This window comes from Barbus barbus (genome assembly GCF_936440315.1).
Source record: "Barbus barbus genome assembly, chromosome: 41".
Classification (NCBI taxonomy): domain Eukaryota; kingdom Metazoa; phylum Chordata; class Actinopteri; order Cypriniformes; family Cyprinidae; genus Barbus; species Barbus barbus.
The window spans coordinates 23,868,842-23,881,932 of NC_136719.1; the positions used below are offsets into that span (position 1 = coordinate 23,868,842).

Consider the following 13,091-nt stretch of genomic DNA (forward strand, 5'->3'; position numbering starts at 1 on the left):
GAGAAACTCAATGCGAGGGTTAATGAAATGATTGATGGTTGTTCAGGTCTTTGCAATTATTTGCTATAAACTTGGGATTTCACATTTTCATTCTCTTAAACTCATCCTTTCCTCACTTTCTCTCTTTCTGCAACTTGCGTGAATATGTGAGTGCGTGTGATTGTGTTAGATTAGTTTACATGTCTTAGATTTATCCAATAAAGTCTTATTTATATTGAAAAGAGAAGTATCTTGTGTTTTGTGCTTACAAGTTAATGTCTTAAACTGCCAATCTTGTTATTGTGCTATTTAATAGTGTTTTCACTGTATTTTGGATTTTAATATCCAGTGCAGAGTTGATGTTGGATGGCTCGTTCGGTGAATTGCTGGCCGATTCAGTGATCAGCCGTAAAACAGTGATTCTGTTCAAATTCCCTATAAAATCATAAATGATTCCCTTTGAGCTAAATTGACCTGTTTCCCATATGTAAATATGTGACCCTGGACCACAAAACCAGTCATAAAGTAAAATTTCTCAAAATTGAGATTTATACGTAATCTGAATGCTGCATAAGTAAGCTTTCCATTGATGTATGGTTTGTTATGATAGGACAATATTTGGCCGAGATACAACTATTTGAAAATCTGGAATCTGAGGATGCAAAAAAATCTAAATATTGAGAAAACCGCCTTTAAAGTTGTCCAAATGAAGTTCTTAGCAATGCATATTATTAATCAAAAATTAAGTTTTGATGTATTTACAGTAGGAAATTTACTAAATATATTTATGGAACATGATATTTACTTAATGTCGTAATGATTTTTGGCATAAAAGAAAAATCTATCATTTTGACTCATACAGTGTATTTTTGGCTATTGCTACAAATTTACGACTGGTTTTGTGGTCCAGGGTCACATATATGTTGCACTGTACAGCCCTGCTATGTAAAAAATAAGTGAAATTTTTACTGTAAAATTTTGTTAACAGTTAGTTCCTGTACTATATACAGGGAAAAACTGTAAAATATCTAACCAAACATTTCATGTACTTTTACAGTAAAATGCTGTTAATTGTACAGTTTTTAGAAGTAAAAAAAACAAATCAATGTATAATTTACAGTCAAAAACTGTAAACTGATATTCCCAGAATTCCATGTGTGTCACTCCACATTTGAAAGTATTTTGTTTAAATAATCATGTTTTTTAATAGTTTTTGTTATCAGTTATGTACATTTGGGCTTTATGTTACATCTTCTGTTGTTTAATGAAAGTTAATTGCATCATTTAAGTATCATGTGCGTTACCATGATGGTGTTTTGTGTTTGCAGGAATAAATGAGTGCACCATCTATATATTAGTATATACTTCTGCTTGTGGTGAAGCTACGTGTGATGAGTTTTGATTCTTCATGTGGTTTTCTCTTTTACCACCTGCATTATTATGGTGGTTGTCAGTATATTAAAGGAACAAAACAGATTTGAATAGCAGTGTGTGTTGTTGAATTTAGTGGTTTACGTTCAAATTTCCCTGTTTGTAAATTACAGTTTTATACTGTAAATTTTACAGTTTTGTTCTGTAAATGTGTATACGGTTTTTCTGTATTTTTTTACAATGTGAAATGGTATTGATTTGTCGTCATATGTTTCAAATTGCCAAAGTCACGTGATTTCATTCACCGAGGTGTGTCTTTTACCTGATCTTGGATTAGTTTTATAAATTTGTGTACATTTTTAATGAAACATAAAAAAAGAGTTATCTGTGATTGGCCCATTTACACACAAGCTCTACATAAAGTAAACAAAACTCTGTAAATAACCCCTGCAAATTAATAAAATACTGCATATTATACTTCATATGTAATGTTGGTGATTTGTTAATTGCATTTAATAAACGTTCAATAAAACATTTGCAATGGGTTTGTAAAAGCTTTTTTTTTACGTTTGTGTTTACGTTTGTGTTTTTGTTGCAATTTGCACGTTTGACCAGGTAGCAGGTGACATTCAGCATGTGGCAATTTGAGCGCTTCCAAACACTGAATAATTTTTGTGAAGCAACTGACCCTTTGCAAAACCCACCCTCCTTAGTTACTGTTGCTATGTCTAACAAGCCATGCCGCTCTCACATTACACATCATGTTTTCATGCAGTAAAAAATACATCGCGGGAGCAAAGAGGAAACTGACAACATGCCGACAGACAAGCAGGTTACTTCTGGTATGAAAACAAGGTCTCAGCTTTCAAATTTAGTCATTTCTTAAAGAAATTCCCTGTGTCCTTCCATGTGTCATGACAGATCACTTTATTGCCCCAGTTAAAGCGGCACACGTGAACCGATCATCTTTTCATATTTACTTAAAGCATGAAATAAACATGAATGAACATCAGAACGTATTTTATTTCAACCAAAGAAAAATGTAATACACAATATTTTTCAAGTTTAAGTCCACTGAAGTTAATCTACTCTCCTGTCTGGTTTGTTTGTCGGGCAAGATGGCAGATTTGGCCTTATAATTGGTCAGCTCGCCTGTTAAGGTTCGGAGCGCTTATCGCAAATCATTTGATTCAGAACGGAACTTCAGAGCACGTATCACGAATCATTCAGATGGGGATTTCTGAGCATTGCAAATCATTTGATTTAGAGCAGAACTTCTGGGCGGGTTTGTGAATCTTTTGGTCCAGATCGGAACTTTGGAGGGGTTTCGCGGATCATTTCGCAGATTGAAAGATTTGTAAAATGCACTCCGAAGTCCTGATCTGAAATTATGGTTAGCGAATCATTATTGGGAATTTCTAAATGGGTTCGCAAATCATTTGATTTATAGCGGAACGTCTGAGCGCTTAGGAGTGAAACCAATCCTGGCCACTATACTGAAGGGTCATTCCAAACCAAAGTGCTCAAAACCACTTCGCAGGGCCCATCAGAACGAAAGATGTCGAAGGGTACAACTGATGGACACTTCAGGCCCCCATGATCCTTTGCACAGGGAAGTTGTTTGGTGTCACGGAAAAATGTGCGACGAAGGCACCTTCTTGATCGTCTCATTAAGATGACGCAGAAGTACGTTCCAAAAAAAAAAAATTTTACCCCTGCACCCTTCATCCCTTCGAAGCTCTCACTCCAGAGGGTAAACCCTTTGAAGAGATTAGGCCATAGTGATGAGCCCCTCTGAATGGAACACAGTGCAGGGCTTCGGAGTGCATACCTCAAATCATTTGATTAGATCAGAACTCTGGAGCAGGTTCATGAATATTTTGATTCAGATCAGGACTTCGGAGTGTGTATCATTATATTTTGCTAGGCCTATATTCTCTTTTGAGTAAACAATCCAAAGAAAATATCTTGAACCCGCAGCTGTAATGTTGTTGGTTTTACATAATCAAAATTGTGTAATTATTGTCTGATGAATATGCTATCATAAAAAGCTCTCTTTATGAATGTTTGCTACAACAGCTATAAATAAACCCTTTAGATAACACAAAACTGTGGTCAAAAGTAAGTACTTATGCCCCCACCTATGTCAAAATCAAACCTACGCCCTAGGCTAAAAGAAGAGTTAAATAAGAACTTCAAAAAGAGCTGAAAAATAAGAACAAGCAGAAACTGAACATTTAAACACCGACCTCACAAGACTAAATAATGGTACAAGCAATTTCTGAGATAGGCTACCTTGTAGATATTTAAAATCAACACACAAACAAACCCAGACATCAACACACAAACAAACCCAGACAGACAGGAGATGAATAAAGCATGAAAGATCTTTATTGTTGATTTACATTAGATTCATATCAAAGTACTTGATTATTTTTTTAACTCTAAATGACCATTTCATTTTGCAAATATTCTTATATCCTCAAGACAACTGAGAGCTTTAGCAGGCTTTACAAGGCAGTGCTGTTTTACTTTGGTTTGACCACAATATCAGCGACTCCGTGCACTTGAGTGAGCAGACGGCAGTCCATCGATGCCAGGAGCTTCTGAGAGCCGGCGACGGTGGGAACAAACTTCTCCGTTAGTGTAACCGTCACAAGCTTATCCACATCACTGAGAAACACAAATAGATTATAAACTTTCTGGAAGCTTTTCACTCTTTAAATACAGTTTATCTTATTTATTGAAGCACAGCTCACACACATGAAGCATACGTCACACCTCAAAATGCTCTTAAACACTAAAAGTCTTACCCATACGCAATCTTTCTGACGCTCTGCATTCCCAATCCCTCCATACGGAACAAAACGTTCCTCAACACTTGTGACAGTGGGTTCTGGAACGTGATCTTGACTGTCAACTCGTTACCCACCACAGCGTCCCCTTGAGGCTGAAACAGTCAAAACACAATCAAAGGATGTTAATTATGTAAATTTAATTAAATGTAAAATTAAGGACACTTAATTCTCAAATCTCATTTGCATTCCTCATTTGTAATTCAAATGGTGCTTTTAGATGCACTGAGCCAGGTTAAACATCAACAGATTTGACAGTAAGAAAGATATAAGAAAGTTTTGTGCTTGTTAAGCATCCCAGATAAAGAATAGTGGCTCATCGACGTACAGTGATGATGAGGTCTGGTGTGCGCAGCCTGAAGTTGAACTGTGTGGCTAGAATCTGTTGGGTCTCATTGACCCGTCCGGTGACCACAAGCATCAGAGCGCCCTGGTCCACCAGATGGTTCATGTACTCCTTATACTGCAGAGTCCAAGGAATAGTCTTGGCTGATGGGAAACAAGGGAATATGACATTAATGACAATGATAATGATCATGGTCTTTTTGCACAGAACTCCAGTCCTCTTTGCTCGCTACCAATAATCTCAAACAGGACTGCAAATTCAATTAATCCCTCAAACATGTGCCCCAGCTTGAGTACTTTGTGTTGTTTTGTGTGTAGCTATGTGTGTTTTCCCTCTAAAAAACACCAAATTTAGGGAAAACAGAAGCAACATTAGCTTACTGGGGTCCTCCATAATACATAAAGTTGATCAAATTGTTGTTCATATATATTTAAATATTTAATTAATACATATTATGACTCTGAGGTACTAATATGCTCCTTTTAGAGGTAAATAAGGCACATCGATGTTCTTATAAGGGTATAAAGGTACAATTTGTGAATGAAAAACGTCTCTGGTGGGACTGTACAACTCCACTCACTCTTTTGCGGTTTGAGGGTGAGAGGAATCCGGTCCTTCTTCACAGTGGTTTTCAGCACGCCGGTGTAGTACATGACCATCACCTCATACAGCAGACTGGCCGTGCGCTGACTTGAGCTTTTGTTCTTCAGGATGATGGAGAGTTTGGCGTCTCCACCGATACGAGGTCCTGCCCCGTCCATGACGATCTCAACGCTCACGTCATTGCCGGTGGGGGACGGATACAAAGTCGGTTTGGAGCCGAAGCGACTAGCCCTTTCCACGGCAATGCGCTCCTCTGCTGAACCTGACGGACATGATCAAACAGTAAAGAGGACTGTGAGCTGCTGCTTTTTTGGAGTATTACCTCCAAACCCATTGTTCCAAAGTGTGCTGCTTACATATTCAACTCAAGTTATCAACATACATTTTTTTTCCAATATTTTCAAATTTTCAGTTTCCCACGAAAATTAACCATTGTTTTATTATAGTAAAGTGTAGTAACCATTTTTTTTTTGTTTTTTTTTTGGCATATTGACTACCATATATCCACAACTTTACTACAAATACCATGGTTTAACTATGGTTGGTGTAGCAAAACCACAATTAATTTGTAGTTACCATGGTTTAACTATAGTAACCCCCCTTTTTTTGGCATTTGGGGTAGGGGTATCTGTAGCAAAAACAATGTTTCATTTTTGTAAGGGTATTTTATAAATTTGTTTTAAATTTATTAATTTAGTTGTCATTAATTCTGTGCATTTTAAGCTCACCTTTTTTGTTACTATTATAAAGTGGGTCTCATCTTTGATCTTGTGGTATATTATTTTATGTGAAGTACTGTGCTTGTTGCAAAGGCTTTTTTGTTGTAAATCACTGAGCTGGATTTATTGCATCAGTGAAACTAAAACCATAAAAATATTTTTGTTATTTGAAATAAAATAAATGTTAACTGAAACAAAGTAAAATATAAATACCAAAACATATTTTATTTCAGCTAGTTGCGAAGGCAACATTTCATATTTTAGTTAAACTTGAAATATATATATGTACACACACACAGTATATATATATATAAAAAACATAAAAAAAATAATGAACAAAAAGTGTCAAATTAAAATGATATAGTCATTTTAAAATATAATATTATTTAAAAATGATCCTAAAATAACACTTATAGGAAAGTTGCTTATATAAAGTCTTATAGGAAAGTTGCTATACAATTATTATTATTATTATTATTATTAGTATTATCATTATTAAATATGCATGAAAATAAGAAACAATTGGAAGTATGCCTTAAAATGTTTCTAGGAAGGAAGCTCTAGATTTTGGACCAGATGAATGTGTTTTGTTACCTTCTGGGTATTTGTAGAGGTGTGTGATGTCCTCACGAGCATCAGATCCCACAGCTTTAGTACTGATGCGCTGACCGACGGAGCTCTTCTCCACAGAAACCTGACTGAAGCTTCCATCGGGTTTCTTCTGCCAGTAGATCCTATCACTGTTCACCTGAGACACACAGTAAAGTCATTTCAGCCTTTCAGAAGATGTTCTGAGTAAAGTGCAAAATGTCACCAGACACAAATGAGGGTGAGAAGAGGTTCATATGAAACGCTCACTTCGGCAAAGACAAACGGAGTGTCGAATTTCAGGTTGACTTGTCCGTTGCGGACAGCGGAGATGGAAGTGGGACCGCAGCGGTACGAACCCTGGCTGGGCTCCTGAGGGGTCGCGTCCACCACCTGCCACCCGCCGTAACCAGCCGGGAGGTCCGGACGGGTCATCCAGGACTCGTTCCACACGTGGAAGTTCCTACAGAGAAAGTTTATTGAAAGTGTTGGTCTGCAATTTGAAAAAAATGAAGCTGAATAGGCCTAAAACAAAACCTAAAACTTTTTTATTTATTTATTTTTTATAAAGAATGAAATGAGGCACTTTACCTTCAAAAAAAAAAAAAAAAAAAAAAATTAATCATCTAAATATTATAAGGGAAGTTCGCCCTTAATTATTAAATAAACATTTAACAAGCATAAAAATCAAATATACAAAATATTAAAATTAAATAATAACTGATATATTTTTATATTCCATGAAATTTCAAAGCTAGCTACTGTTCATGAAATATTAGTTTATTGGGCACCCCAAGCCCATCGTACCAGACAGAATCGCTGGTCTTGTCTTTGATGATTTCCAGCTTCTCATCAATATAAATGTCTGTGGTCAAGGAAAGGTCCGTGTCGTGAGCAGAGCTGAAGTTGGTCACACAGCGGGTGGGGATACCAAGACATCTCAACACTGAGAGAGAACGTTATTTAGCTAACATTTTATTCCTAAAAACATTATAAAAATCTATTTTTAATAGCGTGATAAATAGAGAAATCCAAACGTACCGGTATTGGTGACTCCTGCATAGACCCAGCACTGGGCGAATTTGACGGGCTTCCCTGAGCTTTTGGAATACTGTCTCAGGATGTCACCGCTGCCGCTCCAGGCGGTGGGAGACGTCCCACCCTCATAGCTGTCCTTCCAGTTACCCATTAGAACACCGTTGTCATCGTTGGAGTTCACCTGCCACAGAAGGACAGAAAAGCTTTTCAAAAACAGGTGCTTTTCAGCTCTTTAATCACTTTTCTGTTCTCACAGGAAAGACAGTAGGCTATATGTTGTTTTGTGTCCTGTATGAAAACAAAAGGTTCGTATGATCCTAAACTTCCACATGCTGGCCACTGTAATTCACCTTCTCAAATCATATTGTCACGGTCGGTGGTTGTAGTAATAGGCGCCCACACAAGAGGATAACAAAAAAGGTATATTTAATAGCATCAACGCACTCTAAACCATTTACAACATTAAGATCCGACAAACACAGAGGGAGAACTGAGGACTTATAAAGGGAGTGGAACAAACGAGGAAACAAGATAATTGATTACACACAGGTGATGAAAATGAATGATGATTAACTAATGACAGGAAACTAGAACAGGAACTACCAAATAAGGTCAAAACAGAACTGAAAGGAAACTAAACCGAAACTGACATGTTACATATTGCCCCCCTCCCGGAAGGTGCGTCCCGCACCGTAACATACACATCACGGGCGGGGGGGCGGGCGCTCTGGAGGCTGGAGCAGGGCCCGGACAGGGAGGAGACCAGGGAAGCCTCCAGGGCGGATCAGGGGCCTTGGGAGGCCATGGCAGGATAGGAGACTCGGGAGGCCATGGCGGATCTGGAGCCTTGGGAGGCCATGGCAGGACTGGAGATTCGGGAGGCCATGGCGGATCTGGAGCCTTGGGAGGCCATGGCAGGACTGGAGATTCGGGAGGCCATGGCGGATCTGGAGCCTTGGGAGGCCATTGCAGGACTGGAGATTCGGGAGGCCATTGCGGATCTGGAGCCTTGGGAGGCCATGGCAGGACTGGAGATTCGGGAGGCCATGGCGGATCTGGAGCCTTGGGAGGCCATGGCGGATCTGGAGCCTTGGGAGGCCATGGCAGGACTGGAGATTCAGGAGGCCATGGCGGATCTGGAGACTCAGGAGTCCATGGTGGATCAGAGTCCTTGGGCGGCCTTGGCGGATCGGGGTCCTTTGTGGCCTTGGCCTTTGGCCTGGCCACACAGACTGGGACTATATGGCCCCCCCCCAAAATTTCTTTGGGAAAGTTCACCTCTGGGGGCCACATTGGAGGTGAGGGCTCTTGGGGGCGCTCAGGAGGAGCGGTAACCTGAGGGCGCTCTGGAGGAGCGGGCACTTGAGGGCGCTCGGGTGGAGCGGGCACTAGAGGGCGCTCTGGAGGACACTTGAGGGCGCTCTTGCAGCGCGGATTCAAAGGGGCGCTCTTGTAGCGCGGACATTAGAGGGTGCACGGGAGGCGCGGGGCTGGACGGGACCAGCGGGAACTCAGGTGGGCTGGACGGGACCAGCGGGAACTCAGGTGGGCTGGACGGGACCAGCGGGAACTCAGGTGGGCTGGACGGGACCCTCTTGCGAGGTGCGGGGATAGGCGGACACAAACGAGGAGCAGGCACAGGATGGCACTGGCGAGGAGCAGGCACTGGATGGCACTGGTGAGGAGTAGTTTCTGGCGTGAGCATGGGAGCCGAGAATTCCGGGGGAAGAGCCTCATCCAATAGCCCCCTGTCCTTAACCTGAGGCGTGGGCGGCGGAACCCTCTTCACCGCAGCTGGCGCAACGTTCATCGCCCTTTTCGGCGGCTTCCTCCTCGCCGCGGGCGGAACATTCATCGCCGTGTACGGCGGGATCCTCTTCGCCGCGGACGGCGCAACGTTCATCGCCCCTTGCGGCGGAATCCTCCTCGCCGCGGGCGGAACATTCCTCGCCGTCTCAGGCGGAGCGAACCTCTCTTGGGCAGTGGGTAAGGGCGAACGGCGAATGGCGACCCGTTCTCCCCAAAACGGGTGGCCTCCGTAAGCCGCGCCAGGCAGCCTGACATCCCACGCAGCACGAGCAGGGGCGAGTCGCGAACGGCGGCGTGAACCCCCGCAAACTACGGGAACCAGCTCGATCATCCCGAGCGGTGATCTCGTTTTCTGTAAGCGGTCGGATCTTCTGTCACGGTCGGTGGTTGTAGTAATAGGCGCCCACACAAGAGGATAACAAAAAAGGTATATTTAATAGCATCAACGCACTCTAAACCATTTACAACATTAAGATCCGACAAACACAGAGGGAGAACTGAGGACTTATAAAGGGAGTGGAACAAACGAGGAAACAAGATAATTGATTACACACAGGTGATGAAAATGAACGATGATTAACTAATGACAGGAAACTAGAACAGGAACTACCAAATAAGGTCAAAACAGAACTGAAAGGAAACTAAACCGAAACTGACATGTTACACATATTCATGATTTCTTCTGAATCCATGTGAACGTGACTCACCAGAGCAGATACCATTCTGGACACGATCACTGGATCTCTCCATTCAGTCATAGCGACCTGACCTCTCTCCAAAATGAACAGACACGCTTCCAGGATATCCTGTTCAAACTGATAAAACAAATGCAAAATAATAAAAATCATAATAATGGAATTGATCAATTGGAAAAAATAATAATAACAGAATTATAGATAATACTAGAATTTGATTGAAACTGATAAAACAATTGCATCATATACAATAATAATACTTATATTAATTTAAAAAAAATAATTGTTAATTTGTTGTTTATTTTTATTGCTGTTGTTGTTACTGTTATTATTTGTTATTTCCATTATTATTATTATTAGTATTATTATTATTAGATTTATAAATAATAATAAATATGAAATGATGATGATAAAAATAAATAATAATAATAATAATAGCAACAACAACAATAATAATAATAGTAGAAAAATAGATAATAACAGAATCTGTTGAAAACTATAATAATGCATCATAATAATAACAACAATAATAATAATAAATTAATAAAAACAATCATCACAACAACAAAAACAACAATAATAATGAAGATACTAATAATAATAATCACCATCATAGATCATAGAATTATAGAAAATAATAGAATCTGTTCGAAACTATAAAAATGCATAATAATATTAATAATAATAATAAATACATTTGAAAACAATAATAATCATTGCAACAACAATAATACAATTATAATAACATATAATAACAGATCTGTTATAAACTGCTAAAAGAATAGCATAACAATAATTATTATTATTTTTATTATTCAAAAATTCAAACTATAATAATAAAAATAATAATAACAGTCACTGTCTCCACACCTGGGCAAAATTCCATGTTCTGGTTCCAATTTGCTGCTCGGTTCCGTAGTAAATTCTGCCCATGCTATTCAGGATATATTCTTTCCTTTCTGCTTCGTTATCCAGATACACAGCATCATCTGAGGAAAGACAGATGAACGTAGTGCTACTTCATTAATGCAAATGAGGGGAAAGTGAGTGTGATTGTCCTGCATTGACTCTGTACCTTCACACCAGGGGTTGAAGAGCATGTAGATGTCGTTGGGGGTGCAGGGGAACAGCAGCTTGCCCTTTGGTGAGAAAGACTCCACGGTCACCTTGTAGCAGCCGATGGAGGCGGTGGGAAGAGTGTTGACCGCCAGCCGCACGCGCTTGTCTTTCTGCTCCACGATCTTCATCTCCCAGCGGCCGTCTTCCAGGACGTCCACTAACGGGACAGAGATCTGAATCCCTGTGTTTCTGCTGAAGAGGGGCCCTGTGTCAAAAACACAAAGACACGGAAACACACTGTCAGACGAACACATCTTAATGATTTAGCTTTAATTGAATCATCTGTCAGTGACTAGGCTGGAGATTCATTAAGAAAGGATACTCAAGGAGCAGCTGGATTAGACGGATTAGGTCACATAATCACTAGTCCTGGTCCAAACCAAGCACTTCATGACTCACATCCATCACGAATGAATAGATTCATCTGTCAGGGTTTCTTTTCCAAATAAAGTGCAAGATAATTGAACTAACTGTCAGAATGTCTGGGCATCTTTGTCTCTTTGTCACACACTGGTTTGTTAAAGAATGCAAATGTATCAGACTCCAGATCAAAAACATTGAACGAAAAAACTGCATGTTTTATGAGCTTCCACACAGATATCCAACAAAACAGTTAAAACAAGATAAAATAATTTGAAATGCACCTAATTGCCTGATTATGATTGTGGTTCTGATTTATTTATTTATTTAAATGTCTTTGTTTTTTGAACGATTGTGTGATTTTAATAATGAATGCATCTGATGTGGGCTGATTATTTAAATTCAAGTTGCCCTTCTGATACTGATTTTATTTCTGATTCTAATTTAATTCTGAATTTGAAACTATTTTTATAATAATAATTTTTGTAATAGTATCTTAATTTGATACTATTATAAAAAGTAATATTGCAAACCTGAATTAGTTTTTATTTTTATTAGTTTTTATATATTTCATTTTTATTTTAGCTAAAGTTTTAGTCATTTAATCATTTTTTTAATATGCGTATATAGTTTGTATTCATTTATATTTCAGATTTAGTTATTTAATACAACAAGTTGAAGTATACAAAAATGAGAAATGTTGCATTGGCTATACTAGCTGAAATAAAATAAGTTGTAAACATTTTATTTATTCCAGCTTATTATTCTATTTAGTTATAAGTAGCAAAGTTTTTTTTTTTTTTTTTTAACTATAATACCCCAGATTTTTATTTAGATTATCTACTGATTCTGCTGATTCTGATTTAGGTTCTTCTGCTACTGAATTTAACAGCAGTGATTGTAAGTGATTTCACAGCTATCTGAAGAGAAATGTTGCTCAACACATCTCTAAATACGATTATGCAAAAAAAAAAAAAAAGAAGAATGAACTACTGTAATTATGAAAAATATGCACTAAAAAAATGCAAAACAAGCCGGGAATCCAGACAAGCCTAGACTTGAGTCTGTTCTCTTGCTGAGATGTCTGACTTCTTAGTATGTGTCAAATTAAGATTTTAAAGGTAAAATTAGTCATTTATGAGTACTTCATGAGTTGAAATGGAAAAATATGACTGTTGTCAAACAGGTTGTGTGAACGCATCTCACTCACCTAACTTCAGCTGCAGCTGCAGATTGTCAGATTTGGGGTTGAAGGGTCTGGAGAACTCGATCCACATCTGGAAGGTCTGTCCTCTGCGGATGATCAGCTTGTCGCTGAAGTAAGCATCTGTGCGATGCTCGCGTCGGTTCGGTCCATCCTTGGATTTCAGGAGGTCGACGGAGTGAACCGTCAGAAGAGTGTCTGTGAATTAGAGAGAGGAAACATTTGCACTTCCCTGAAATCATCAAATCTCAGTGTTTACAAAACAGTACTGGACTCTTTTTTATGCAAATTAACTGCACTAGAGTCTCCTTCATCCTCTTCCTCCTCACCTGAAGCCGCTGGGGTTGCAGCTGCAGCAGCGCTGGCACTGGGCCTTCCAGTAGTGCTGGTGTTAGAGCTAGACAT

The 13,091-nt window shown here is 39.2% G+C and overlaps 1 protein-coding gene across 1 annotated transcript; it reads right to left on the reverse strand.

Annotated features, from left to right (window-relative positions):
- Positions 1–3,878: 3,878 nt before the first annotated feature.
- On the reverse strand, positions 3,879–13,091 carry LOC306860941 (protein-glutamine gamma-glutamyltransferase K-like; the record flags this gene model as incomplete). Its single annotated transcript, XM_079402968.1, has 13 exons — positions 3,879–4,023; positions 4,164–4,300; positions 4,534–4,694; positions 5,132–5,416; positions 6,468–6,621; positions 6,732–6,924; positions 7,269–7,407; positions 7,503–7,680; positions 10,016–10,123; positions 10,874–10,992; positions 11,079–11,327; positions 12,693–12,884; positions 12,986–13,091. 13 exons carry the CDS (start codon positions 13,089–13,091, stop codon positions 3,879–3,881), a joined length of 2,166 nt encoding a protein of 721 aa, XP_079259094.1.